General features: G+C 49.7%; 1 protein-coding gene across 7 annotated transcripts in view; it reads right to left on the reverse strand.

The window, feature by feature from the left end:
• The window catches only part of SUN1 (Sad1 and UNC84 domain containing 1), a 53228-nt gene that overhangs the window by 8215 nt on the left and 17169 nt on the right, over positions 1 to 27844 (reverse strand). For 4 of the 7 annotated variants that reach the window (XM_068524869.1, XM_068524871.1, XM_068524870.1 and 1 more), the window contains 17 exons: positions 22648 to 22797; positions 21082 to 21266; positions 20123 to 20149; positions 19834 to 20019; positions 14201 to 14398; positions 13651 to 13734; positions 13288 to 13398; positions 12048 to 12146; positions 11429 to 11522; positions 10792 to 10850; positions 10497 to 10642; positions 9465 to 9641; positions 6594 to 6680; positions 5037 to 5080; positions 3419 to 3554; positions 1763 to 2017; positions 942 to 1026 (listed from right to left, as the gene is read on the reverse strand). In XM_068524869.1, the coding sequence (XP_068380970.1) occupies positions 942 to 1026; positions 1763 to 2017; positions 3419 to 3554; positions 5037 to 5080; positions 6594 to 6680; positions 9465 to 9641; positions 10497 to 10642; positions 10792 to 10850; positions 11429 to 11522; positions 12048 to 12146; positions 13288 to 13398; positions 13651 to 13734; positions 14201 to 14398; positions 19834 to 20019; positions 20123 to 20149; positions 21082 to 21266; positions 22648 to 22797 (2123 nt within the window). The remainder of the gene's footprint in view (positions 1 to 941; positions 1027 to 1762; positions 2018 to 3418; positions 3555 to 5036; positions 5081 to 6593; positions 6681 to 9464; positions 9642 to 10496; positions 10643 to 10791; positions 10851 to 11428; positions 11523 to 12047; positions 12147 to 13287; positions 13399 to 13650; positions 13735 to 14200; positions 14399 to 19833; positions 20020 to 20122; positions 20150 to 21081; positions 21267 to 22647; positions 22798 to 27844) is intronic. The other 3 variants (XM_068524866.1, XM_068524868.1, XM_068524867.1) reach the window with 3 other exon arrangements.

Genomic DNA, 27844 nt, shown 5'->3' on the forward strand with positions numbered 1-27844 from the left:
TGATGGGGACGGGCCACAGCTCCCGCGAGGCTGGCCTGAGCCCCATCACCTGATGCCCTGAACGGCTGGGGCAGGTAACCGACACTCACTGTGGGCTGACGTCCCCACCCCTCCCACAGGCCCTCACCCTTTATTACTGAAGTGTTATCAAGAACCTCCTTTCCTCCAAGAGACCATATTAGTCAACCAGCCCTCATCTGCAATTCCTAAGTTTTAAAAATTTAGAAAACCAAGATTTTCTCTAACACGTATGGTGGCAAAATGCTCCCTGAACTGACATGACGTCATTCCCGTTTTCACAGCCGTGTTCCCATGTGTGATCCGGGTGTGCTGTCCTGGACGCCACTGAGGGATGGTGACAGAAGTCCACGGACACGATGCTTCACTAAACCAAGTCTGGTTTATCCAATACACCTGGTCCAGGGCCTGTGCCATGTCCACGCAGCACTTCCAGACTCAATGGACCACTTCCCTGAGGAACCAGAATAGCACCCCCAAACTTCTCTCCATTCAGCTTGGCCTATGCTGCTCTAGGGTCAATTTCTTTTTACTGGACTTCTATACTTAAAAAAACCCACACACTTTACAACACACAAGATCATAAGTGAATAATCAATAATTCTGTGGTGGTAAACTCTCATATGGCCAGAAAAACCTAAAAGCTACTGAAATGCCCCCAAACTGAGATTTTGCTGGTGTGTGTCATCTCACAGGCTCACACCCACAGCTGACGCGTGAGCTGCAAGCACAGCCACCAGAGCTCCTGGGGGACCTGGCTGTGCTCCGAGGCAGAACACTAGGGGCTCGCCTAGAATAATGCTCTTTCTCAGATCTCTGAAAGTTCTAACAAGCTCCCTACTGTTGGGCGTGGGGCAGGTAACAGCCTCTTGAGTGGCCTCCCGCTGATAGTAGCACTTTTGGGTCAGGGGTCTGGCACTCACCCCCGGACTCCAGGGCGAAGTCCACCATGCCAGTCTTGTCCTGGGAGTACAGCCTCAGGGCGCTGTTCACGATGGCACGCGCTTGCTGGGCAGTGGAGACAAACATGGAGACGACCCCAGAAATGAAGGACATGTTTTCAGTTAACTCTCTTTGGGGACAACAGGCACGGGGGCTGTCTCAGCAATCCCAAACCTCAGTCCTGCTCTCAACTGCGGGGACCCCGGCTCAGACACAGGCAAGAAAGTCTCAGAGCCGGAACCCCCAGTGCCATAAAAAGTGGACAAAACAAGGACTAGCGTTAGAGATGGTAACTTGGGACTGTATTATGGGAAATTTTTGTATAATTCCAGAAGGTATGTGGCCACCCAGGGAGACCAAGTCTTTGGGACAAAAAGATTAATAAAGTATAAAGTACTCCTAAGAAGTAGTTTGATAACAACAACAGCTGAAGCTTACCCTTCCTGGCACCCTGCATGGTGCTAAGCACTTTTTATATCATAATCACATCCCTAGAAGACCATTCGCAGAACAAAACATCAAAATCTGCTAGCTTGGGACTTCCCTGGTGGTCCAGTGAGGAAGACTCCACACTCCCAATGCAGGGGGCCCGGGTTTGATCCCTGGTCAGGGAACTAGATCCCACATGCCGCAACTAAAGATCCCGTGTGCTGCAACTAAGATCCAGTGCAGGCAGATAGATAGATAGATAGATAGATAAATAAATAAATAAATATTTTTTTAAAAAAATCTGCTAGCTTAATACCTAGATGATCAGTTTCACTACTATGTGAATTTTAAACAATTCTCATCGTCTACTTACCGCTTCTGTTATTCCAGAAACGCCCGCTCCATTCACAGCAGATACTACAGTTTCAGAAGTTGGCATCTGTTTGGTCACAGAAATGTGGTGGGTAATGTTCTTCAGTATCTGCAGCTCTAAATCTCGTAATAAAATCTGCAGGTTATCCTTGTTTACAAATTGAGCAGACAGCTTCTGGAGCAGCCACTCGAGAGAAGATTCGTGCTCATCTCCGGAGAACATGAGTCTGAGAGTTTCTCTAACTTGGGCGTCCACCTAGTAAAATCATTGGTGAATATAACATGAATCTACTGTTTTAGCTAAATCATTCCAACTCTTCACCCTGTCACCTTAGATACCCTGGAAAGATCACACAGCAGTTCAAAATCCATTATGGAAACTTGACACGGTTTTTTCCCTTCATACGAAACTTAAGAACCCTCCAAAGACGATGAAATACATTCAGGGGAACAGGGATAGAGGAGAGCACAGTCTAGGTGCCCTGGGTGCCCACGGGACTGCAGGAGAGGGGCCCTGCCCCAGGTGAGGTGCAGATGACAGGGCCCCTCGTCTTCAAACTCAGTCTGAGAAGGAAACAGTCATAAACACAACTGAAAATGTAACTTTACGCAGGCTGCAAGCGTCCAAGTGCATTATTTCTACACACACACCATTATGTGTATAAGCTCCCCTTCTTGCTCCACAGAGAGTGGAAGACGGGGCAGAAGCACCAGGAAAAGCACAGCATTGTGACAAAGCGGGCACATCGACCTCCTCACTTGCAGGCTCTGGAATGTTCCACCGTACAGGTCAGCTGCTGCCCTGACGCGGGCACTTGGGCCACCTCAGCGCTACTGTCACAACACTGCACACTCGTCCGTGGCCCCTGCGCTGGCGCTTTCACCTCTGCACCCAGAGTCCCAAGAGCATGGCTGCTCGTCTCAAAGACTGTGTGTCTCTGTGACCCGTGACCATCTCAAGATCTTCCCCCCAAAAGGCTGCAGGCATTCAGTCCCCCAGCCATGAGGACACCTGTGTCCCGAGCCAGCCCCGGAGGAGACTGTCAGCACCTCGCCATCCTGAGGACTGAGGAGCAGTCATTCACGTGACCTGCAAACCCATTCAGGGAGACGGGTTGCCTGCCGGGCTGGGCTGCGTCTCTGCTGCGCTGCCCCATCGGCCTCAGCAGCTCCCTGCACCGCAGACTGTCACCCTGGGCCTGCGAGACCTCCTCCCCATCAACCGTCCGCCTTTGACTTAGGATGACCTGTGCCACTCCAATGTCCGTGTTTTCATTTCCACGTAGCTATAAATGTCTAGATTTCTTCTTCTGCACATGGATACAGAGGCCTGAAGCAATGTCCGTGACGTGAGGATGTGATACGAAACTGCAGCGTGACTCTACTTTGGTGAGAAGATATACAAATGGCCCTGGCCCCAATAAAGGTGAGCTCTTGGCCATGCGTGTGTAAAGGAAGGAAAGACATCTCGTGTCACTGGAGAGGCAGGAATTCGAGGGGAGCTGAATTTTTAATTATTTTATTCAAAATGGTTAAAAACTTCAAATATAGTAAAATAAAATTGGTAAAGAAAGTTGAAATTAACTTAATAAAGATATCAACTCAAGTGTTTTGACTTTCTATGATAAAACAAAATGTAAAGACTGAGGAAACTTACTCTTTCATATGTCGCATCCACCTTCTCGCAGCTGGTTTTCAGATGCTGCCAACTGGACAAGTCTGCTTTCAGACGCCCCAGCTCCTGCTCCAGACGCTGGACCACGGCAAGGAGGCGCGGCTCCTCGTCACTTCTGCTGGGGTGGGGGGTGACGACAGGACAGGTCAGTCCTGCCGACAGCACATTCAGGGGAAGCGCCCGTGTCCCCAGGCAGGTCGCTGTCAACACACCGCCCTGTCCCTCCGCAGCACAGAAGTCTCAAGCCAAGGCCCCAGAGACTGCTCCCACCTCAACGTCCGCACGCGCACAGACACGCACACCTGCCCAGGCGGGGGCCAAACCTGCCACGAGCAGCGGTTATGCTTCTCTGGGTGGTGGTGGGGACTCTCATATACTATTTAATATTTAAACCTGTACCCATCGCCTTAAAATTCTGAAAAAGACTTCAGAAATGTGACAATGTTTACTGATAATCACTATAAAATTAAATATGAATTTTTCATGCTACTGGAAGAGAAAACTAAAAACATATGGCTTCAGGGTTTTAACAATTCTATTTTAATGTAGGTACTGTACATTATGAAATATTACAGTATTATATTTATAGTTGTTTATATAGGTAGTTATGGTTGTTGAGATACCAACAGTTCGTATCTCAGAAGAGTGCACTCCGGGGTAAACACTGCAGGATCCATATGACTTCAGTCAAAAGGTGTTCTGATATGTAAAGGCTCTAAAGGAACGTTAGAAGTGCGCTAACACTCATCCCCATCCTGAGAGGAGGGTGGGTGAGGTCTCAAATCACACGACAGGATCCACAGAAACACACAGGAGCTAGAGAGGGAAGACGAGAGGTAAAGCTCATCATCTGCTCTCTCCTGAGCTGAGCGCTGAGCCGGTGAGTGGAGTGACTGGAGGAACAAAAGGGTAACAGTGTCCTACTCAGACACTGGGGTGGAGAGAACCCAGGTGACAAAACCAACAGTGTGAAAACAGCGAGCGGCTCTGAGACAGGAAGAAGCTCCACGCTGCCAGGGGACTTCAGGGAAGCTGACAAACGTGCGGGAGAAAAGCAACCAGGGTACAAGGGACCAAACGCCACCCCCCTGAAACTGCTGAGGGACCAGGGCTGTTTAGCAACAAAGAAAGGGCTCAGAGGAGGCCCAGCCTTGGTGACAGCCTCGCAGCTCAGAAGGCGGGCGTCTGGCCCCCTCGAGGGGCTGCCGAGCGGGGGACCAGGGTTGAACTGTGGTGCCCGCAGAGCCAGCAGAGGTCCAGGCAGGGAGCCCACTCCACGCTGTGCCATGAGCTCACGGCCCGGTCCTCGCGCCCTGAGGACCCTCCCGGCACATCCGGGCAGGGAGCCTCCCCAGAGCAAAGGCGGGGGCCCCCACTGTCCTTGGTGCTGCATGGAGGTGGATGGTAACAAGCTCCCCGGCCCCCCTCCATCCTCAGGCGCCCTGAAGGGCCTCCCAGAAAGACACCAGCTGGGACTGTTACCACCAACCCAGCCCAGTCGTCCCAGGTGCAAACCGTGCCCCTGCTAAGGACGGCACAGCCCCACGTGACGCAGAGGAGCACAGAAGACGGCAGGGGAATTTACTTGAAGTTATCCTACCTAACTGTTCTTAGCGCAGTCTGTTCTAATTCCTTCTGGATGGCCTAAAATGTATGAGAAACAATCCGTTTAAATACACAAGTTACATACCAACTTTCCATAAAATCATATACTTGACTATATACATATAAACAGAAATAGAAATACACATATTTATCTAGGATTTTTCCCCCCTTAATTTAAAGCCCAGACCTGCCTGTTGGCAGGCAGGTGAGGGATGTTTACTTTTCAAAGCAGACTTTTAAAAGACGACACACAATGTATACTTAGAGAGGTGCACAGGTCATACAAAAAAGCAGCTTGATGGATTTTCAAAATAAGCAGCTCCTGTAACCAGGACGCAGGCCAGGAAGCCAGATGTCGCCGGCGCCACCACCACCTCTGGTAAGTGCTTTCAACGTGGCAGGACAAGGAGGAGGACGGCAGATTTACACACGAAGGCATGACTTATTAACACGGCCTGTTCACAGGCGCGGGCGCCCACCGCCCCACGCGAGCCAAGGCCCAGCGGCCATGTAGGCCGTAACTCGACAGAGGCGGGCGACACGGCACAGGACCAACGCCAGCTTCCTCACGGAGGCGCGCTTCTTCCTCAGGCACCCTGGAAACATCTAATCAACGAACGGACTGAACTGCCCACCTCTGACACGGTCAGCAACGCAGCGGCCAGTCCTGAGCTCCCGAGGGCGGTGCGTCTGCCCTGAGGCCCATCAGGGGATCCAGGCCACCCACTCGGCGCCCCCAGTCCTCGCCCATGTCCATGCAGATGCCCGTCTCCTCCCTCCGCCTGCCCGACACCTGACAAGACTAGACTTTCTGACCAGAAAATCCCTCTGTCAGAAGGTTCAGGGTGAACCTTCACTCCCTTGTCCACAGACACTGTCACCCTGTGGAGGCTGGGTGACCGTGAGGAGAACCGCCCCCACCTGGGAGCCAGTGAGCTGGACACACTTACGAAACATTAATGCAACACAACGGGGACTTCCCTGGTTGCGCAGTGGTTGAGACTCCGCCTGCCAATACAGGGCACATGGGTTCGAGCCCTGGTCCGGGAAGATTGCACATGCCGCGGAGCAGCTAAGCCCGTGCGCCACAACTACTGAGCCTGCGCTCTAGAGCCCGTGAGCCACAACTACTGAAGTCCACGTGCCACAACTACTGAAGCCCCTGCACTTAGAGCCCATGAGTCACAACTACTGAGCCTGAGCCACAACTACTGAGCCCACACGCCTACAGCCTGTGCTCCACGGCAAGAGAAGCCACCGCAGTGAGAAGCCCGCGCACCACAACGAAGAGTAGCCCCTGCTCACCACAGCTACAGAAAGCCCACGCGCAGCAACGAAGACCCAACGCAGCCAAAAATAAAAATAAATAAATAGAAAAATTTTAAAAATGTAAAAAAAAGAAATATTTCCCTTTCGTTTTATAAAGGATGGCAGCAAACACCCTAAAGGAAGCACTGTGAAGGCTGGGGACCGAGCACAGTAACTGCAGCTGACGCTTATCAAGGAAATCACGGTGCTGGGGCTGCGAGTGAAAGGTCAAGAGCGTGAATACCTCAGATCTTTCTGTCAGTTTTCCAAGAATATCTTCCAGGCCGGAGATGCGCAATTCATATTCTTGGTGGAGAGTCACATAGTCGGTCTTGAAAAGGAAAATGAATGAACAAATGGTAGAGAAAGTTAAGCAACAAATAAGCCCAAACCTGGCCAGTCAGGCCGTGCTGTTTCTACACAGCACAACAACAGCCAGAGACTGTGTGGTCACAGCTGGACACAGCATCCCATGGGGGTGACCTCAGTGACGTCCTCATCTCCGCCTCTGAAACCTGCCCTAAGATAAAAGGCACAAACAGCTTTTCTAGTCACAGGAGAATATTCGTTAAGAAGACCGGTAATTACCAAAAACACCTGCATGGACAGCAGAGCAATTACCATTCATTCAACACACACTCCCTAGGCACCCGCTGTACCCAGAGACCTACAGCACAACCACCAAGGGCCCACTCACTCCCTCTTGATCTTTCACATTCGTATAAAACGTGTGACATCTCAACGGTCATCAGAAGCGGTGCGAGAGCCCTCAGAACAGTGCTGATCAGGGGATGAAAGCTCCAATCGGGCGGCCAAGCAGGCAAGCTCCTCCCCGGCTCAGGGACAGAAGTGATCAGCACAGCAGCCAGAGAGAGAAAAATGTTTTCTCAACCTAAGGAGCTTTAAAAACAGTCTTCGTCCAGCATATTCCCACCCATTTCTTCAGCAATTCTTAGAAGGTAAATCTGTAGTAAGGTTATCAGATACACTCCCTGGGAAGGTCTAGAAAAATCTCTGCCAGTTATATAATCAAAGGACATCCATACAGGAGACACCACCACCGGCAAAGAACGCCTGCACATTCTGAACAACTAAAATCCAGTCAGAAAGAAAAATAGGAAGTCATTATATACTCTTATTACAGGAGTTTCATTCACTGATTTATACCCCATCTCATTCCAAAATATAACCACAATGACTTATAAAAATAGAAGATGACAAATCAGGTAAAACGAAGCTAAAGGACGAAGGGCCACTGGGAGGACGACCCCAGGGCACTGGGACGCGGGAGGGTCAGCCGCTGGACTCGCTGCACGTCCTCACGGCCAGGTCGGGCCTCCTACTGCACAGCCCACCGGCCCTGGGCACAGCGGGACGGCCTCTGCCCAGCACGGCGGCCACACGTGCCCCGGAGCACCTGATGTGTGGCTGGGGCAACTGAAACAGAAGCTAAATGTTACTTAGTGTTAATTTTTTTTTGGGGGGGGGCCCGTGCCTCGGGGCTTGTGGGATCTCAGTTCCCAGACCAGGGATTGAACCCGGGCCACGGCAATGAAAGCGCCGAGTCCTAACCACCTGGCCGCCAGGGAAGTCCCTAAGTGTTAATTACTTTAAACTCGCACAGCCACATGCAGCAGGCGGCCCACTCTCCTGGAGACACACGTGGGATAAACCTGTGCCAGCCGCTCAGGGAAGGATAGCAGGTAGTCAGCACGCTGACCACCAGTGTGTGGCAGCCGCAGAACCAAGCTTCAGTCTGCCAGGGTCACCGTCACAAGCATACCTGAACAGGGGTAAGTGGTGGAGGACAGCGTGGGAAGGATGAGCTATATCTGCATTCAGCTCATCACATCTCGAATCTCATTTTAAAATGAGGAACAGAACACTCCTGACGGTGTTAACTGGATCTCACTGAAATCATCTCAGTTCTACGGCTGAGAAGCCAAAAATAAGCAACAAGTGAGGAATCAACGCAGGACACCAGGTGGCCTTTGGATGTGAGAACCCCAAGCAGGCACCCGGGGGCCACGCAGAGAAGGTGGAACAAGCCTAGTAACTTTGGGATCCCAGCGCCTGTCAGCACGTTACAGGGACCCGACCAGAATCGAGAAGATTCACACATTCTGCCCCCAACAGGTGTGAGAACACAGTGGATTAAGCCAGCAACAGCTACAAACAGGGGCGCACGCTGATGCCGGGACAGGTGAGCAGGAGGGTGGGAACACTGAACCCAGTCAGGAAACAGCCGGCAAGGGGCACCCACCCCGAGACAAGTCGAGGCAGGCTCCGGTGAAGCCAGGCAGAGCCAGGCTGCTCGAGAGCACGGTGGGGCCATGGGGAGCCCTGAGGGGTCCGCAGGCCGACGAGACATGCGTGATCAGGGGTGGAGGGTCCCCTCTGGTTGGAGTGCCAACAGTTGGGTGGGTAGTGGGCTCTTTGCTGAGAAAACAGGATCAGGGAAAAGCATTTGTGGAGACAAGGGGCAATGCCTATTTTAAAGATTTCAATCCAAAATACCTAAATTAAATCATTGTGGAACTTAAGAAAATAAACATCAGTTTTGAGGAAAATGGACTGACAAGCCTTTCCTTGAGAACCAAATAAATGAGACACGTATATACAGGCCTACGGTTTCATAAGGAATAGTAGTTACTCAACTATTTCATGATCTTGAGATATTTTAAATCACAAATTTGAGCTTTTCAGTTCAGTGCCAGAAAAATTTCATTCAATTGTGTTCAATCCATTCACCAATTAAAACGCAGGCTAGGGACACCCGTCTGTCCCGCCGCAGCCTGACCTCACTCTTGGGCGTCACCCACGCGCCTCCACCCCCTCCCCCAAACCTGCCTGCTCCCAGAGTGCACCCCACCACCCCCTACCCTGGCCTCAGACGTGGCATCTCCTCTGGGGGCACCTACCGCAGCTCCCCGCCACTGCAGGCCAGGAACCCACACTGCCATCCATGCGGCCACCTCTCACCGCAGGGCCCTCCTATTCCTTGTCCCCAAAAGGAAAACACAACACCCGAGAACTCCAAGGTGGCATCACCTGGGAGCCCGACAGCCCACCAGTGCCAGCCCCCTTGAGATGCTGCCCCCACCACGCTCCTCACCGGGGGCGACACCCCCTCATTGCTGCCATCTGCCCGGTCCACCCGCGCCTGCAGTTTCTGGAGCAAGGCTGACAACTCTCCAAGCTTCTTGTCATGGCTGTGACACTGTCCCGACAATGCAGCCACCTGCCTTTCCACTTCACTCATCCGATGCCAGTGGAAAACCTCATCGCCAACCTGAAACAGTAAGAAGTTCCAAAGGTGACACAAACGAGAAGGTCAACCTGGCAAAGGAGAGTACAGTACAGGATAAGTCGAAACAACGAAACAGAGCGTTACAGTAAAACGTCAACTACAACACACACACACCCCCAAAGGAAAAGATACGAAAATGTTCGTCATTAGTGATTTCCTTTACGTGGCAGACTATGGGTGGTTTTTATTTTCTTCTTTATGCTTTCTGTATTTTCCAAAGTAATGAAAACTTTTTTTTAATGAAAATGAACTAAATAATGAGACCGCCTGAAATACAGGCACACCTCGCTCTACTGCATTGTTCACAAATGAAGGTCTGTGGGGACCCTGCGTCCAGTGAGTCTCTCCTCGCATCTTCCCAACAGCATCTGCTCACTCTGTGTCTCTGTGTCACACTTTGGTAATTCTCAAAATATTTCAAACCCTCCGCCAGCCAAAAGATTACAACTCATTAAAGGCTCAGATGATGGTTAGCATTTTTTAGCAATGAAGTATTTTCAATAAAGGCCTGTACATTATTTTTTTAGACGTAATGCTACTGCACACTTAACAGACTATAGTACAGTGTAAAGATAACTTTTACATGCACCAGGAAGCCAAAATATTCGTGTGATACTGGAGCTGAACACGCAGTATCTCTGAGGTGTGCCTGTATGCATTACTTGAATTGTTTCGGAACATTTAAGGAGCTGTAAGACATGCTTATTTGACATTTTAAAATATTTTCTAAAACGGAGTGCCCAACTGACCTACCTTGTAGTTTACAAGTAGTATGGAAACTTACGCTGGAGAACACAGATTGGCAACGCCAGGGAAGAGCGCATCCTAACTGATTACCTGCAGAGGCTGGTTCGGGTGGGAAGTGTCGGGTGTGAGCGTGGTCCTGGGGTCATCCACCCCCTGTGCTCTGTGGCTGTGCATCCAGTTTAACACAGGCAGGAGTGAAAGGACATCACCCTGGCCCCATAATGAAATACTTGCACCTTGAAGGAGAGAAAAAGCAACTGTATACACCTGTACATACAGTGCTTTTCAAAAGGTGTACTTAAATGTTCAATTCTTTCACTGATTTACATATATATGCATGTGTACATATTAGTCATCTTAGGTAACAAAGTAAAATTTTACTTACTTAGTAAAAGTAATAGTGGAATGAGCAAGATTAAAAACTTGCAAATATTTCGAAGGCACCTAGGAATAAAAAGAAAAACATTTAACTTGGAAAAAGTAAAAGGCAGGGCTCACCATTCTGTATGACCTCTCTAGATAATTTTATACAAAATACCCCCTCCCTAATTTAAAGTGGAAGCCCACAGGCTGAGAAAACGCAGTTAGTTTTATCCACAAGGTAAGGGGCTGCTTGAAGGAAAACCTGGCCACACGGTGCTGTCTTCCGGGCCCACGTGAACAACCCAGCAGGTCAGTAACTGCCAACGCGCCGGGCTGGGAGCACAGGAGGGCACTCAAGGACCTTGGTCATCGACCCACCGAGGCAACCCGGCACTGGGGCAAGTGCGCCAGTGGGTCCAGGTCTCGTCCCGAGCACACCCGCCCGGCTGTGTAATCTTGGACGTGTCACTTAAACTCTGCACACTCCGGTTTTCTTCAAGGATGACACCTGCCTTTCCTTTCTCACAGGAGTGGTTTGAAAAATTAAGAATATGCAAGCACTTTGCAAAATATAAAATGATTAAATCAAATGATACCACGAAAGTAGCACAAAATCAGTTCTTTAAAACACCAAGCTGAAATGATATCAGTTTCCTTACCTTGTAAGAAGAAACACATTCAGCCAAGAAACCAAAGTAACAAACTGGTACCATCCAATCCCAAGCCACCAGAATACTTCAGATGCTGCCTTCCCTAAAAGAGAAAACACCAAACATTCTAAGGAAACGTTCTTAGGAAAACCAAACTCCTAATGGACTGGTTTTGTGAAGGCCAAGCTAGCAGCATAAGGAAATATACTAACAGATGCTTTGAAAGTATATTAAGATGAAGTTAGGGATGAAGTATATTAGGACAATGCTTAGTCATCACAGCAGGAATATCCATAACTCAAACACTGGAACGTAAATAAGCCACAAAGCAATATGTCATACAAAAGAGTACACAACAAACCCATGCGTTCGTTCTCAAGTACAGTAAAACCAAGCAGCTAGACTTACAACAGCACCCAATACACTGGAGAAACAATGAATGCCATGCAGTCAAAAGCACAGTATGTTAGCACTGCTAAGTAATAAAGGATGGAACACATTACATCAAGGATCAAAGCATGTAAACCGAAAATGAAATGTTTACTTGGTTAGGTGAACAGTTTACTGCAGGTGCTTAACTGCCAACAGCCTAGGAGCGAACGCTAACACGGAAAGCCAAAATAACCACCTGGAGCGGCCACCGCCAACCACAGCACCGATGACACCGTCCTGGACACAAACCCTCCCGTGGCTCCGACCTCGCACAGCGCCTGCACCGAGAAGTGACCTGTGCCGGAGAAGATGTGGGCGGGAGGGGCACCTTCAAACACCAGCCCCACAGTCCCGACGTGGCAAGAGACACCCACCGTGTGGCACTGTACCAAAATCCTCTCGCATCAGACAGTCAAGAGGCTCTCCTCAAGAAAAACAATCGACTACTTGAAGTCCAAGCAAGATACTGAAACTAACTTATGAAAACCCTGCTCTGTGTCTGAACAGTTTTCACTCGCTTCTGCCTGTAGACACGCAGGAAGTAAAATGCAGACGTTTCCTATAAACCCGCGGGGGCTGGCTGGCAGCTGCCCTGCACGTGTGCACAGCTGCTGCTGGCAGAATGGGTATTGGAAAGACAGCGCAATCGTTTAAAGCAAGTAAGATTCCATGGACACCAGCAGTTAACATGCTCTGAGTGAGACAAGGGTTACTCAAACAGCAAGATGAAAATCTTCCTACAGCCCGGTGAAAAAGTATTTTGGAATTATAACCGGTAGTCCCACTGGATGACAAAATAAAACACAATAAACTTTATACCGAACGTCACACATTATATAAAGCAGAAAACTGCTCGTGAAATCAATTGTTTTCATTTTTTAAGAGTGACCGCTGGAAGTAATACACCCACACCAGCATTTACGTGTTGACTCCTGAAAACATTAAGCAATTCCAACATGGCTGACGTGCAAAGAAACATGGTGTAAGAGGATTTTTTTAAAAAATCTATTGCTTTATGCTTATCAATTAACAGTTAAGAGACAACAAATTTTGAAGTTCAGCTTTTAAAGAAAGCTGCTATAAAGGCACCCTTCGGCAAGACACTGACAGGTGCAAACTGGATTTCTCCATAGCACCCCGGCTGCACAGGCTCAGGACGCGGCCCGTTTCCTGGGCGCGGGCCAACCATACCCCATGCAGGACACAGCTTCCTCTAAGCCGTTCATTTCACCTCAAATACGTTACTTTCCATATGCTTAATTTATACTAAATACACTTACAAAGAAGCTTTTCAAGAACAATATTCTCCATATTTTAAGACAGTTATTATTTTCCTGTTTTTACTGAACACCTGAATTCCAAACACAAAGAAACAATGAACAAGGAGCATTTGTGAAAACACGACAGAAACAAAACACAAAAGCGCGAGAGACAACCTGCATGGGACAAGGCGAGCCCCACGGTCCCTGCCAGCCCTCCTGGCCTTGAGGGCTGCGAGTGGGTGGCGGTGCGTGTTTCCAGGTGCTTCCTCCCCTTACAGTCATCGCCTGTGGGGTGGGACAAGCAGTTAATTGGACAGATGAACACGCAAACCCTATCAATCTCAACGGTGCGCAGCAACGGCAGTTCGAAAAAACTAGGAAACTCAATTATGAAAAACCAAAATCCCAGCCAGTGCCCCCTGGTGGCTGTAGGCTCCTGGTGTGAAGTGGGGCAGTGAGAGCCCTGGCCCCATCCTAACCAGCGGGGCCCCAGGACGGCCTGAAAGGAGGGCACAGGTGCGGCCAAGCCATACTTACACAGCGACGCCCCGTTTGCACGGAGGTGGCCGTCCTCGCCGAGGGGCTCTCTCATATTCATCCTCCCACAGTGACTGGAGTGAGCTGCAACACAGGCGAGAGGGGCCTGAGCCCGGGGCAGGGGCTCTGCAGAGTGGCCGGGGGCGTGCAGGCCGAGGGCGAGGTAACCGCCTCGCTCAGGAAACGTCGTCAAGTCCCGCCAGCCCGGGTCATGCCCTGACCACCACACGGGATGGGCCCGCTTCAAACATTTTTGAAACATCATTTTAAATGCCAGTCAGATAAATTTTTTGCTTTAAAAAAGGTCATAAGAATAAAAAGATGAGTGTATTAACTTTTTATTTAATGTTTAAACCCTGATCAACTTCCAGGAAACATCCAGAACTGCACAGAGAACAGGGAGAGAGATGCACAGCAAGGCCGCAAAAGCGAGAGGCCGCGAACGACGCGAGGAGAGGGCGTGAGCGAAGCGCCACGCGGGGAAAAGAGTGTTTTCTCCACCTTGAAAGCTCTATTTGGTGGAAAAAGGAGGAAGAAAGTATTTAAATACCTTTTGATTCATGGCTTTTTGACTCACAGCTTTTTGATTCACGATCTTTTGATTCATAACTTTTCAATTTGTAATTCTCTGATTCATAATTGAGCTTCATTAAAGCCACTTGGAAGAGCTGAACTAAGAACGAAGGAAAGGACGCCGAGGTGCGCGTGACCAGCGACAAGATGCTATCCCCGCAGCGAGCGGTGCGGCCTAGTGAGAAACCGTGCACACAGTTACTCCTCCGCAGCGCGTGCTCCCTGCTACGTCAGAGCCCGATTACTCACTTTGGGCAAAGTGGAACCCACTTTTTTTTCGGCTGTGCCTCGCGGCTTGCAGGGTCTTAGTTCCCCAACCAGGGACTGAACCTAAGCCCCGGCAGTGAAAGCGCGGAGTCTTAACCACTGGACGGCCAGGGAATTCCCTGGAACCCACTCTTTTAAATGGACACCAGAGACACACGCTCAGGCCGAGTTGCAAACGAGCCCCATCCTGGAGCGCCAGCAGCACCACATCTCTCCCGCAGGCCGTCTTCCATAAAACATCCAATCTGAGGTCATTTCACCCCAATGCTGTTTACACACACGCTACCATCTTTAGAAACTGGCCAACGACTTCTCTTCCCTGACCTCCGGCCCAGCAATCCCACTGTGTTCCCAGCCTCGAGAAGGCCTGTCAGCGAGAAGCAGCCCCTTCAAGGACGTTCGCTACAGCATGTGCAGCAGGGTACACAGAGACACCCGACGTGGCCACCTGAGGCTCAGTAAACTATGGAACGTCTTGCCAAAGTTGCCTGGCCATCCTCGGCTCCTTTTCCTCAGCACCTGGAGCACCAGGACAGACAGTGCGACCTCTATAACCCACAATGTGCAGGGTGACGGTCTGCAAATCACAGTGGCTAGAAATTTTTATTCTTAAAAAAGAGTTTCTAGAAACTGAGTTATTTGTAGTGAGCTGGATGAACCTAGAGTCTGTCATACAGAGTAAAGTAAGTCAGAAAGAGAAAAACAAATACCGTATGCTAACACATATCTATGGAATCTAAGAAAAAAAAGGTTTTGAAGAACCTAGGGGCAGGACAGGAATAAAGGCGCAGACACAGAGAATGGACTTGAGGACACGGGGAGGGGGAAGGGTAAGCTGGGACGAAGTGACAGAGTGGCATGGACATACCTACACTACCAAATGTAAAATAGATAGCTAGTGGGAAGCAGCCGCACAGCACAGGGAGATCGGCTCGGTGCTTTGTGACCACCTAAAGGAGTGGGATAGGGAGGGTGGGAGGGAGACGCAAGAGGGAGGGGATATAGGGATATATGTATACGTATAACTGATTCACTCTGTTATACGGCAGGAACTAACACAACGTTGTAAAGCAATTATACTCCAATAAAGATGTTTAAAAAAAACTTTCTTCACTGAGTGGCAGCTGAGGTATGAGGCTTGGTCCTGCACAGTGGCTCCACGGGACGGCCTGCAGACGGGGCCTGCTTGCCGGCGTGCCCCAAAGCACAAATACCCAGCCCATCCACTCACCCCTGGCTCAGCTCCCTGAGTTTAGGGTACATGCGTGAGGCCAGCGGGGACTGGAGAGGTCTGAGCTGGAGTGATTTATAAGAAATAAAATCAGAGCTTTTTCCCCCCCAGATAGCCTGAATAAAGGAGTAGGCTATCTGTGAATTGGAGCCCTGAACCAAAACAAATGTAAACCTGGGGCCAGGAGCCACCGAGTGTCAGGGCCAACTCTGTGTTACCCAACTCACACTCTTCTTTGTTTTACACCGCAGTGTGAACTTTATACAGAGGTTGGACAAAAACAGAAAAATTCATGAAGTGGTAATGCAGGATCTGTCTCACTGACCATCAGTGACACTAAAATCCATTTTTCATTCATCAAATCGGCAACGTTTTAAAAGAACAAAAATATAAACACTTATTTAGCAAGAGTACATGGAATGGGGACCCTCACGTGGCCATAGGGGGAGGGCAATCCTGGTCAGTCTTTTGGGAAGTCAATTGGAAGAATCTATTTAAACTGAAATTGTACAAAATCTTCTTTTCTCAGCAGTGATAAGTATTTATTTAGAAGCTGCTGGGTGGAACACTTTTTAAAATATATTTAATTGCTAATTGTGGTTTCTTCAGGAGGACGGGCTCCGTCGGAGCTGCTCCCCCTTAAAGCCGGTCAGTAGTATTTCAGCTGCTCAGCTCAGAGGCCGAGCCGCAGCCGTGTCACGCCGTCCACTTCAGCCTTAGCTGCTCGGCAGTCACAGCCGTCCGACCCCAAAGTCAGCCAAGTTGGCCTGTCCCTCTCCCGGAAGCAGCAGACGTTTCCGTCCTTACTTCTCTAAAGACTGAGGCTGATTCAATTAGCAAAATTCTGCTCAAAGCAACCAAGACAACCGACAAAGTTTCAAAGGAATGACTTTTCATTCACTCATTCATTCATTCATTCATTCAGACCTATCTTTTCTAAGTTAGTTTACACCTTCTACTGGGGGACGCAAGCATTGCCTTAGGCAAGAGAAAAAACACAGAAGTGTGTGTTTTCAGATTCCAATTCCCTGGGTCCTTCTGTGCGGTTAGCCCAGGGGCCAGGGAGGCCCGAGGTGCACCGGCCCACGTAGGAGCGCCTTTTGGCAGAGCCGGGTCTCCCGGGTCTCCAGTCCCTACAGGTTTCTCACACAGATGCCAATCCTCACAGGAGTACTGAATCTGTTCATCTGCACGCGTCCTATCAGCATCTTGCTTTGTTGAGCACTGTTCGATGTCCCAGGGAAAACACATGGAAGGCTTTTAAAGCCTTTCTGATGTGGCCCAGAAAATCACGTTTTGTCAACAACGCACTCAACCTGAACCTCAAAAAGTTTCAGAATCAGAAACTACGTGGCTCAGGCGGGATGAATGATGTTTAACGTACCTATGCTACTTCTGGCCTGCCTACCCCGAAGATTTGTGCACATACACAAATACACCCAAAGAAAACACTGCTTTTAAAAGTGTACAAACAAGAAAGCCTGAATGTCCACCTAGACACTGACTAAACAAATTTCGATACAACCATAAATGCAATATTAGACAGGCATCAAAAAGAATGAAGTTCATCGCAATTACCATTTAAAATGAAAAAAACTGCAAAACCATGTATTTGAAGTAAAGACAAAAACACACTCCATGTTTCTGTAGGAACATGAAAGCAAAATTCAGGTGGTGCTTACACAACACTGCGAAATGCCAGTGGACTGTACGCTTTAAAATAGTTGGTTGATTCATGTTATATGACTTTCATCTCATTAAAAAGGCAGGAGAACCCACAATGAACAGGATTAGCTGCAGCTCCCTCCAAAAGGGAAACCAGACAGGGACTGGGGAGGGACAAGGGGAGACTTAATTCATCTATTAAATAAATAGATAAATTTAAAGGTTTAAAGATTTCACAATGAGAATGTAAGAAAAAGAACAAAAAGAAAGGAAATGTGGAGTGGGGGTTAACTTATGATTGTGAAGAGTTACCCACATTTTGAGTAAATATGCTTATGTAACAAATTCATGCGGTGTGACCTCAACCACGCAATAAGAGTGAAAAGCCTCTGGGTGTAGGTTACGGGGGATTTTAATTTTCTTCCTTGCACACCTCTGTGATTTTCAAAAGTTCTTTGATAAATGTTTTACTCAAATAATTAGAAACAAATTTTTTCAAAGGTAATAAATTAGCATTGGCTCTACAAACCACTGCTATAATCTAAAAGAGCAAGGGGCATGATAAGAATAGAAGCCCAAAGCAACTAACAGTATAGTAACTTGTTTACTCCGCCAAAATACTCAAGACCGATTTAAGCAGGAAGTGGGATGAGTTTCCAGAAGCTGCCACCAAAGCTACCACGGCTGACCTTCCCTCTGAAGACACAGCAACCGCACAGCTGGGCTCAGGCCCACCATCCTCCATGCTGTCAGAACAAGTGGCTGCATTGTTGGTGACGCAGACGGAGCTGGGGGAGAGCAGCAGACACTGCCACAGACAGGCGGCGACCTGCGAGCACCACGACTCCACCAGGTACCGTTTGTGGAACGTGCTTTTACCCTGAGAAGGGTGTTATGCTCAACTCAGCAACGGCACACTTCAAAATGCAGCCTCAAAACCCGATACACAGCATGTCAGGTACGGAGTCCCGGCCCTGGGAGAGCACTCAGAGGACACAGCGTCTCGGGGAGGGCGCCCTGCAGGCGAGATGCCTGGGGCCAGGTCCAAGCTCCATCACTTACCAGCAAGTGTCTGAAGCTGGCTGAACCTCAGTTTACCGGTCTGTACAATGAGGGTGACAACCGTCCAGCAGAGCTGCTGTGAGGGTCAGTGAGGACATGGGTACAGAGCGCGGGGGCAGAGTGAGCGCTCAGCGATGCTGGTCTCCACAGCACCCACACGATCCAGAAACTGCTACAGAGGAAACCCTCATATTGATTCTGCCACCCCCTTCCCCTCACTGTGTTCCCACACTGCTCTACTAATGCTAAGGAGGTCGGTAACACCACAGCAGCCAAAACCAGAAGGTCTAGTCACAAGGATGAGATGCCAAAATAGAAATAACTGTCAGTCCAGGTACCATCATCCTTCATTATGTCAAAATCATCATTTGAGAAGTATGAACTGGGCACCCTCGTGAGCAGGGCACAGCCAGGAACACAGGGAGCGGACAGACAGCGCCCTGCCCTCCTGCACTGTCCCGTCCAGACCCTGTCCACTCGCCCGAGCATGTCCTCCGGCTCTGCCATGCAGTCCAGTGCTCAGATTAAACAGACGAGGTACCAAGGGCTTGGAAACAAGGCGACACATGTTTCAAGTCGAGGGCTCCAAGCCTCCCTATGTGTTCCCTTAAGGCGAACAGTGATCACAGCAGCCGCGGAGCCCCGAGCCTGGAGGGGCACCTTGGTCACACGGTGGCCCCGGAAGGGCCTCTGTAGCTGTGCTCTCCCCAGGGGCCCAGCAGCGAGGCCGACTCAGTCTGGCCCAGGTGTTGATCAGAGCTGGGAACATGGCCAGGCCCCGGCCCTCTGTGGTCAAGCAGGCGCACCGGGGTCCCAAGGGCCTCCTCTGCCGGTCAGTGGGGCCAAGGTTGCCCCGTGAGACCTTCCACCATGCCTGCCACCCTCCCAAACAGGCTGGTGTGCCATGTGCCCCCCAGAACCCGCACACTCCCGGTGAGCTGCCCCTGCGGTCACGGACTCTCACCCACAACAGAGACCAGAGAGAACACGTCCCTGCCTCGAGCATCACCGCCTCCCACCCTGACTCCCTGGGCGCCTGGAGTCTGCGCTCCCAGGAAAAGAAGGAGCGTCTGCAGGTGACCGCACAGCCCACAGGTCCAGTTCAGGACGAGGTTTCTCCTGCTTACGCCAAGTTCAAATTTATGGAATTCCAAACACTCCCAGGTACAAAAAGACCAACCACATCAAATGTAAGTTGAGAGAGGAGGAACAGAGGTAATTTTTGGTGCATCTCTTAAACTTTTAAAGGATAACTTTGAGTTCGAGTCTACAGTAGAAACAGTGCAGACACTGAGGCTTATAAGACAAGGTTGATAAAAAGAAAAGGAAATATCTAATATTTGGACGCGAACTCTTTTTCTAACTTTTAAAAGAGCAAGACTTACGTTTTTGACTCCTATCCCTCGAGTAAATCCTTGAGGCCGGGCCACGGGCAGCGGAGTACGCAGTGAGCGCGCCTTTGCGCTCGGAAAGGAGGCTGCAGTCGCTGCAGGTGTAGCCGTTGCTCCCCGCTGCTTCTACGGCCCCTGCGGCCACATCGCCGTTTCCCTGAATGGCAGCCTTACTCCCACCTGAAGTTTGCAAAAAGGAGACGGAACCCGCTTATTACAATCTGCAAACATCTAACTAAAACCTCCATCTTGAAAAATGTGGGGAAGAAAAGGACAGAATTACCTTTAAGCTCTCCATCATCGTCAAGACCTAAAAAACACACACATATTTTTGCTGTTGAGCTCAGATTATCAAAAGAGAACAAAATACACAAACTCAAAAGTAAAGGTTACAATGGTTAATAAATCAGCATCATGGCACTGTTCAAGATTGACTTCCTACAACGCCTAGAATTAACAGAAATTTCTCCAGGTATATACAGATGCTTGCTTTCAATTCCAGGTGAAAGCACATCTCTGGAGAAAATACCTCCCCACACACTCTGTTCTCACGCACTCCCACACTGTCTACACACACACACCCATGCTGTGCACAGAAGAACAGGCAGGAACCTCAGCACCAGCACACTCGCCTCCTCTGCTGCCCGGGAGCTACTCTGCTAGTGAGCAAAACAGAATACGAACTCCAGGGCTTCCCAAATCAGCACATAAGATTTCTGGAACGAATCTAATCTTTGAATCTTCTCAGAAGGGCCAACCGGAACATCAAGTGGACACGAGCAGCTTCGCGGCCCCTCGAAGCCATGGCCCCTGTGGCCATCAAGTCCTCCACAGGGAGGACTGGGGTCACGCTGCTGCCTTAGTCAATCCAGGTCACAAGCCACATCATTTCCTAGTGTCAATTCGTCTATACTAGATGCTTTCCAATGAGACAAAAATTGCTGTCTGGAACTTGAAATCATGCTGGTGAGTTTACCAATGACTTTGCTTAAACATCCCACAAAAGTCATGCATTTAGACACACAGAGTTAATCAGACTGCCCTGACCACTCCACTCCATCTTCCATATCACGACACACGATCGGCAGCTGGAAGTAGTTTCCCTGCATTTCCGATCTCAGTCCAGAGGAAGGCCTCCAGACTTCCTGGGGCTCCTTCCCCCCAGTAAGGGGAAAAGGGACAACCCGGCCATGACGCCCCTTCTTCCCAGAAGAAGCGGAGAAACCACTGGAGGTGACTCACCCCAGAAGTGGTCCACTTTGGTCTGCTCGCGGATCAGAGACTCGTCCAGCACAGGAGGCCGCAGACAAGCCGCAGCCCGCATGGCACTGGAGCCGCTCTGGCTGACAGCCAAGGACAGGACCTTCCTCGAGGTGTGGTTGATACTAAATGCCGGCTTGTGTGCACTGCTGCGCTGTTTTGCTAGTCTAAAAAGGAAGGAGAAAGGAACAAGTCTACAGACTTTTTCTAGTAAATACAAATGATTACATTTTACCAACACAAAATCTCTGCCTGACAATGAATATACTACTGTTAAGGCAACGTGCTCTTATGCCCTTTCTGCTGTAATGAGACATCTGTTAATCTAAAAAAGGAATTGTTAAGCTGGGCTCAAGAACTCCTCCTAAAATTGTACACACAAAGTAGTTCTCAGATTATTTGGGACCTCATGACCCAAAAGTGGTTCAAACTAAAAATAACCTAAGAATAAAAATGACCTATATTTTGAAATTATATGATTTATAAATTTAGTGTCCCCCCCACCATTTAAAACAAGTAACTGCATCCACAGGCACATTCCGCACTGTTTCTCAGTCACTAGTAAAGGCGGAACTGCGTCAAGTACAGCGAGGAGAGGCTGTCACCAAAATCCTTTCTGTACTGGATCCACCACAAGGATGGAGACAAAGCCCTTGAAGACCCTCCCCACTGAGGGAGCGAGAAGTGAGCAAAAAGCAGGGAGCAGAGACAGGAAGGCCCCCATGAGCAGGTGCACCGGGAAACCTGGTCCCAGTGTCGCCCGGGGACAGAGAACCAGCCTGTTACAGCCGTGGTTCCCACAGCAGTACCTGCATGAACACCCCAAACCAGGATATCCAAGAACCTCACTGCAAATGAACCCCAGGTGGCTGCGGGGCGTGCAGTGTGTGAGTGTGAACCACAGATGGGGAGGTGACGCCACAGACACCAGCGCCCAGCCTTGCTGTCAGGCCAGTGTCCCGTCACCTCTCAACAGCCACCGTCCCACTCCCAAGAGTCGACCACTCACGCAGGAAACTCGTCACTCTTACATGAGTGATGTTGAAGGAAAGCTGTTACTTTTATTCTTTATCTCTAAATGGTACAAAGATCCTGTACACTTTTGCTCCTTCTTGGGCACAAATAAGTGATGGGCACATGGAGAGTTCAGAAATCAAGTGAACAGGACAATCATAAATACAGGTAAACATCTAAACTTCACACGTGTATCTTTCAGTTCACACAGATTTAATAAACAGACTTAAGGCACTAACAACACAGACACCTGCAGGGCCACATGATGATGGGTAGGGCTCCTCCCTTGACCGCTGGTGGGGCCCGCTACGCAGATGAGCTGGGAACACTTGCCCCGGACGGGAGGGGTGTCCGCGTCCCTCTTTACTCCAGCGCCAAACAACCCGCACACCCCAGCCCTGGTTTCAGCCTCATTCACAGTACAGCTACGACCATGTGTGCAGTTGTGTGTGTACACACATATCCGTAAATTAGAGAGAGTGAAGTCTTACAGACCGAAACCTCATGTGTTTGGTTTTAACTGTTTTCGCTCACCTGGCTGCTCTGTCCCCAGTGGGGCCATCCTCAGCGGCACGGGCTGTGGTGACCAGGCGCAAACTGCGGCGGGACATTCTTGGAGAATCAAATACAGGATCCAATTTGTGCTCAGTCTCGAAATCCAGAGCATCAGAAGAATAACTTGAACTAGAAGGAAAAAACCTCGTCATAAACACCGCTTACCGCACCACTTTTAAAACAAACAAATAACAAACAGAACGTGCAACCTAGTGTGAATTTTTAAAAACAGCACATGCCACAACTAAAAGTCTGCATGCTGCAACAAAGATCCCGCATGCCGCAACTAAGACCCGGCGCAGCCAAAATAAATAAATAAATAAAATATTTTTTTAAAAAACGAAAAAAACAGCCATCACGATGTGAAGCCTTTCCGACAGAGCAAAAGCAAGCTGGCACCCAACTTGTTCAACAACTGATGCCCCTACATTTGCTCTGATCACAGCACATGTGAAATGAATCCCCCAGCTGCCTGGTGTTCAAGGCTACACCCGGCCCTGGGAAGTGCGTCAGGACGTGCTAAATTCACGAGACTCCCCACCTACAGGGAAGGAGGTCAACGTTGTTAGAAAATCATAACCATTTACTAGTAGACACTGCCTGATAAAGCAGTTAATGAGACAGTGACCACTACGTGACATTTAATCCGAGATCCCAGTAGGTCACTGAATGAATCAACGTAAGGAGAAAAGGAAAAGCCAGTGACTGAGCCACCAGCGCACTTCGCATTTAATTCATCATAAACCCAGAGACAAACTAGTACACAGAGAAGCCACTCCGTTACCCTTCCACGTAATTATCTTAAACCAAAACACAGATCCTGATTTAAAAAAAAAAAACAAAAAACAAACAAACAAACAAAAAACACAGATCCTTCTGTGCTGTCAGCAAGTTTTCCAAATCCAGAAACGTGAGTCGAGAACCTGTTCTGTGCCTCCTTGGGGGCGGGGATCCTACAGACAGTCCAGCAGCCGGGGCCACCACACAGTGAGGACTCCACACCTCCAGGAGGTGAGCTCACAACCCGACAGGAAGGAGGAAGGTGAGAGAGGGAGGGAGAGGCCACGGCTGCCACAGGGAACAAAGCAGGCCAAGAGAAGAACTGCAGCCCAAGGCACAGAAGGTGGGGCTGCAAGAGAACCTCGGGCCTGGCTTCAACCAAAGGGCCTTCGTGCGCGTGCGCGCTAGAGGACGGCCTGCACCCTGGAGGCCCTGGGCAGGCCCTGCTGTGGCGGAGAAGGGAGCTCCAAACCCCTCAAGTAGTTTATCCACAGGAGGAGGTAGAGACGCTGGGGGCACGTCCAGTAGGCAGTGGGAGAACAGCCCCCGCTCAGGACAGCAGACCACCGGGCTAAGGATCTGGAAATCCACGGTAACCAGGGGTATCTGAGTAAAGTAAATGGGCTTAAGAACATTTCCGCGTTTTATTTTATATTATAAAAATATTTTCAGAATCAAATTCATCATAAACTTATCAGATATGACACTAAAAACTGTTAAATCAAACCCTCAGAAAGTTATTACAAATTGCTTCAACTTGTCATATCCGTTTGAGGCGTCACACATAACTTCAGGAAAAGGTCCTCCTCAACTTGAGAGGCTGGAGTGGGGGCAAGAGAGAGGCTGCACTAACCCACACTGAGCAGCAAGGACGCTAAGCTCTACCTAATTTTAGTATAAAATATGCTTACTTTTCTTCCAAGATTATTTTTAGTATTTTACATAATTACAATTCTCGTTTAAGAACATTGTTATTTCAAGTCAGAATCTACCACGTAAAAATGGATCAATACCCCTCCACCATCTTCCTCTTAACCTAAGTCCTGGCTTTAGAGGACGGCTATTTATGAACTTGAACATCAAGAGAGGACAGTGCAGTTCAAGTCCACCGGCCTCTGTCAGGCCCCAGACCAGGTGTGTGTCTCGAGGAGCAACCTAGACAAATACGCAAACGTGCAGAAGGCAAGAAGCTGACGATGGCACCCGCACCCGTCTCCCACCCACACATGCCCCAGAGGCTGCAACTCAGGGGACACGACAACGCCGCCAGTCTGGACAGGGTCCTGGCTTTCCAACACAGGACCTCTAACACAACGCCCCTGCCGGCAGAAGGCTGTTCCAAATACCTGTTACTTTGATTAGAGAGGGCCCTGGGAAGAAGCCAGTATAGCGGCTGTTTGTAAAAGCAAATGAGGGAGTTCCCCGGTGGCCTAGTGGTTAGGGTTCCGTACTTTCACTGCCACGACCCCGGGTTCAATCCCTGGTTGGGGGACTGAGATCCTGCAAGCCGCGCAGCATGGCCAAAAAAAAGAGCAAACGACTGGGAAATGTCCATTAATAAGGGGATGATGAAATAAACTAGGATACATGTACCTTACGTAATGCAGTGAGGCCGTTAGAAAACATAAAAGATCTATATATACTGTCACAGAAAGACCTCCAAGATATACTGTTAAATGAAAAAAGAAATACTCTATTATCATCCTATTCATGTTTTTAAAAATATATATAACACAAAAGCACAGGGTTCAACCCCTGGTCGGGGAACTAAGATCCAGCAAGCTGTGCAGCAATGCCAAAATCAAATAAATTAAATATTCAATAATAAATAAAAGCACGTATTACCAACACAGATGTGTAAGAGCACAGAAAAGACCTCCAAACCGGGAACAAGAGTTACCTCTGCAGCTGAAAGGAGGAAGGCACAGGGGTACTTCCACTCTGAGCTGGACAGTGCTCAGCTCAACAGACCCGGCAGCAGTGTTCACAGTGGGGGGGGGGGGGGAGGGATAGAGGGAGGGAGGGAGGCGGGGACCAACAGTTCTGTGCTGACTTCAGACCTGAATGTTGACAAGCGCCTCTGTCTGCATCCGAGGGGCTTTCCTGAGGCGTTCGTTGGGCGCCCACCCCACGACTCCGTGAGTGCTCCACCAGCTGCTGTGTTCTCCTGCCCTAGGCTGGGATCCCAACCATCATCTGTAACAGGTTCCCACAGACAGGTGCACCCAGGGCCCAGCAGAAAGATTCGAGTGTCTGATGGAGACACAGGACACCAGCACCGCCCCGAGGCAGCGCAACCTCATCACATGCCATGTTAAAGGTTACTTTATTTACTTATTTTTAAAATAAATTTATTTATTTTATTTTTGGCTGCGTTGGGTCTTCGTTGCTGCACGCGGGCTTTCTCTACCTGCTGTGAGCAGGGGCTACTCTTCGTTGCGGTACGCGAGCTTCTCCTAGAGCACGGGCTCTAGGCACGCGGGCTTCAGTAGTTGTGGCACACAGGCTCAGTAGTTGTGGCTCGCGGGCTCGAGAATGCAGGCTCAGTAGTTGTGGCGCACGGGCTTAGGTGCTCCGCGGCATGTGGGATCTTCCCGGACCAGGGCTCGAACCCGTGTCCCCTGCATTGGCAGGCAGATTCTCAACCACTGTGCCACCAGGGAAGCTCCTTTATTAATTTTTCTATAAAGCTGGGGTGGGGCACAAAATTTTAAACTGAGGTGTCTAATCCAGGATTAGAGAGAATTAAGTGACCAAACTAGGATATAAAAGAAGATAATATAGACAAAGACCCCAAATATAAAGTATAGATCTAATCCTTAAGAGTATAAGATTTTAGTTTAGTTCTCTCATCAACTACGCATTGTTCTTTTTAAAATGTCTGGTATTTAGATGCACTTTTATTTATTTGTTTGTTTTTTGGCTGCACCACGAGGCTTGCAGCATCTTAGTTCCCCAACCAGGGATTGAGTCCTAACCACTGGACTGCCAGGGAATTCCCAAGATGCACTTTTAATTAAAAGGCTGGAAAAAACCTACCTCAGCTGAAAGCCGGATGGACACCAGGCAGCAATGAGCCGTGGAGTGGGCAGTGCGCCACCAGCACTGAATTTGGCTATACCGTCAAAGGTGCAGCCGGTAACTGGGAGAGGGCATGTGGGCAAAGCAAGTCACACCCGGTGACAATTCTAAGGCTCTGCCCAAAGTCCTACCGTTCAGAGTACTGCTCTACCTGAGTACCTAACCCCAGCATTGCCCCTCTGAAGTCCCAGCCTCAAACCTCACCACCCATCATTGATGACCTTTCACCACAATGGTTCTCCTGCCTCACAGGGACCCCAACTCTGACTGTTGTCACAGCTACCCCCAGCTGTGTCCCCTGCCCTGTTGGCCTTCTGTCCCAGGGCCTGGCAACACTCTCACCTGGAAAAGCTCGACTGCCCTCCCTGTACGGCTCCAGACACTGCAAGCCCCCGGAGGGACTCCTACCAGTGAGGTCAACGCCCTCCCTGTCTCCCAGCCCAGCAGGTCCCGACTGCCTAGCAACATGTGTGACAGTCACCTGCCCCAGACTCTCTCCTCTCCCCTCCTTCTACCTTGGGTTCTCAACACCTGGTATTCTGACTAGTTGTTCTAAAAATATCGTTATCTTTTAGAGATTTGCTTCAAAGCAACCCACTGGGGAGGGGAGACCAAGTACTGGTAACTGTTGAAACTAAGTGAGAGGCGAAGGGGCTTATCATCACTATTCTCCAAACTTTCACACTGTTTGGCATTTTCCATAATAGAAAAACATCTTAAAGAAATGGCATGACCAGGATGTTGCAGGAGCCTTTACGTGTTTACTGAAAGTGCTGAGGCTGCAGGCCAGCAGTGCTGGACATGGAGTGGTCAGCCAGGGGCCACCCAGGTGGTAATGAGACAGACGGTCAGACTGGGGAGTTCAGCAGGCGGAAGGGGAGGGTCTAGAAGGACAAGGATATGAGGAGGACAATTTCGGGCCAGGCCAGGTGGCCAAGGGCTGCGGGGAAAGGCTGCAGGGAAACCCAGCCTCCAGGGACCATGAGTTTCCGCTGGAGCTGGACAGTAAATAGAGGCTTCACTGAAGAGTGGGGACGTAGAAGACACAGGCAGGAGAGAGAAGGGCAGGCAAGGACAGAGCCGGCTTCAGCACGGCCACTTGAGGCCGGTCCACAACTGGGTGTGCCCCCTCCAGACTGGGTGTCGAGTGGCTGGGACCCTCGGCAAGAGTCGTGCTGAGGTGCCCGCCCATCACAGCTTCCTGTGTCTCTGTGGGCCCTCGGCCCCCAGGGCACCCTCGGGCTCCCATCGTGACCTGCTGATGGCCAGACGAGAACTGCCGCCCACATGGCTCCTGAGCCTGAGTCTCACACAC

Source organism: Eschrichtius robustus, chromosome 16 (assembly GCF_028021215.1).
Source record: "Eschrichtius robustus isolate mEscRob2 chromosome 16, mEscRob2.pri, whole genome shotgun sequence".
NCBI lineage: Eukaryota > Metazoa > Chordata > Mammalia > Artiodactyla > Eschrichtiidae > Eschrichtius > Eschrichtius robustus.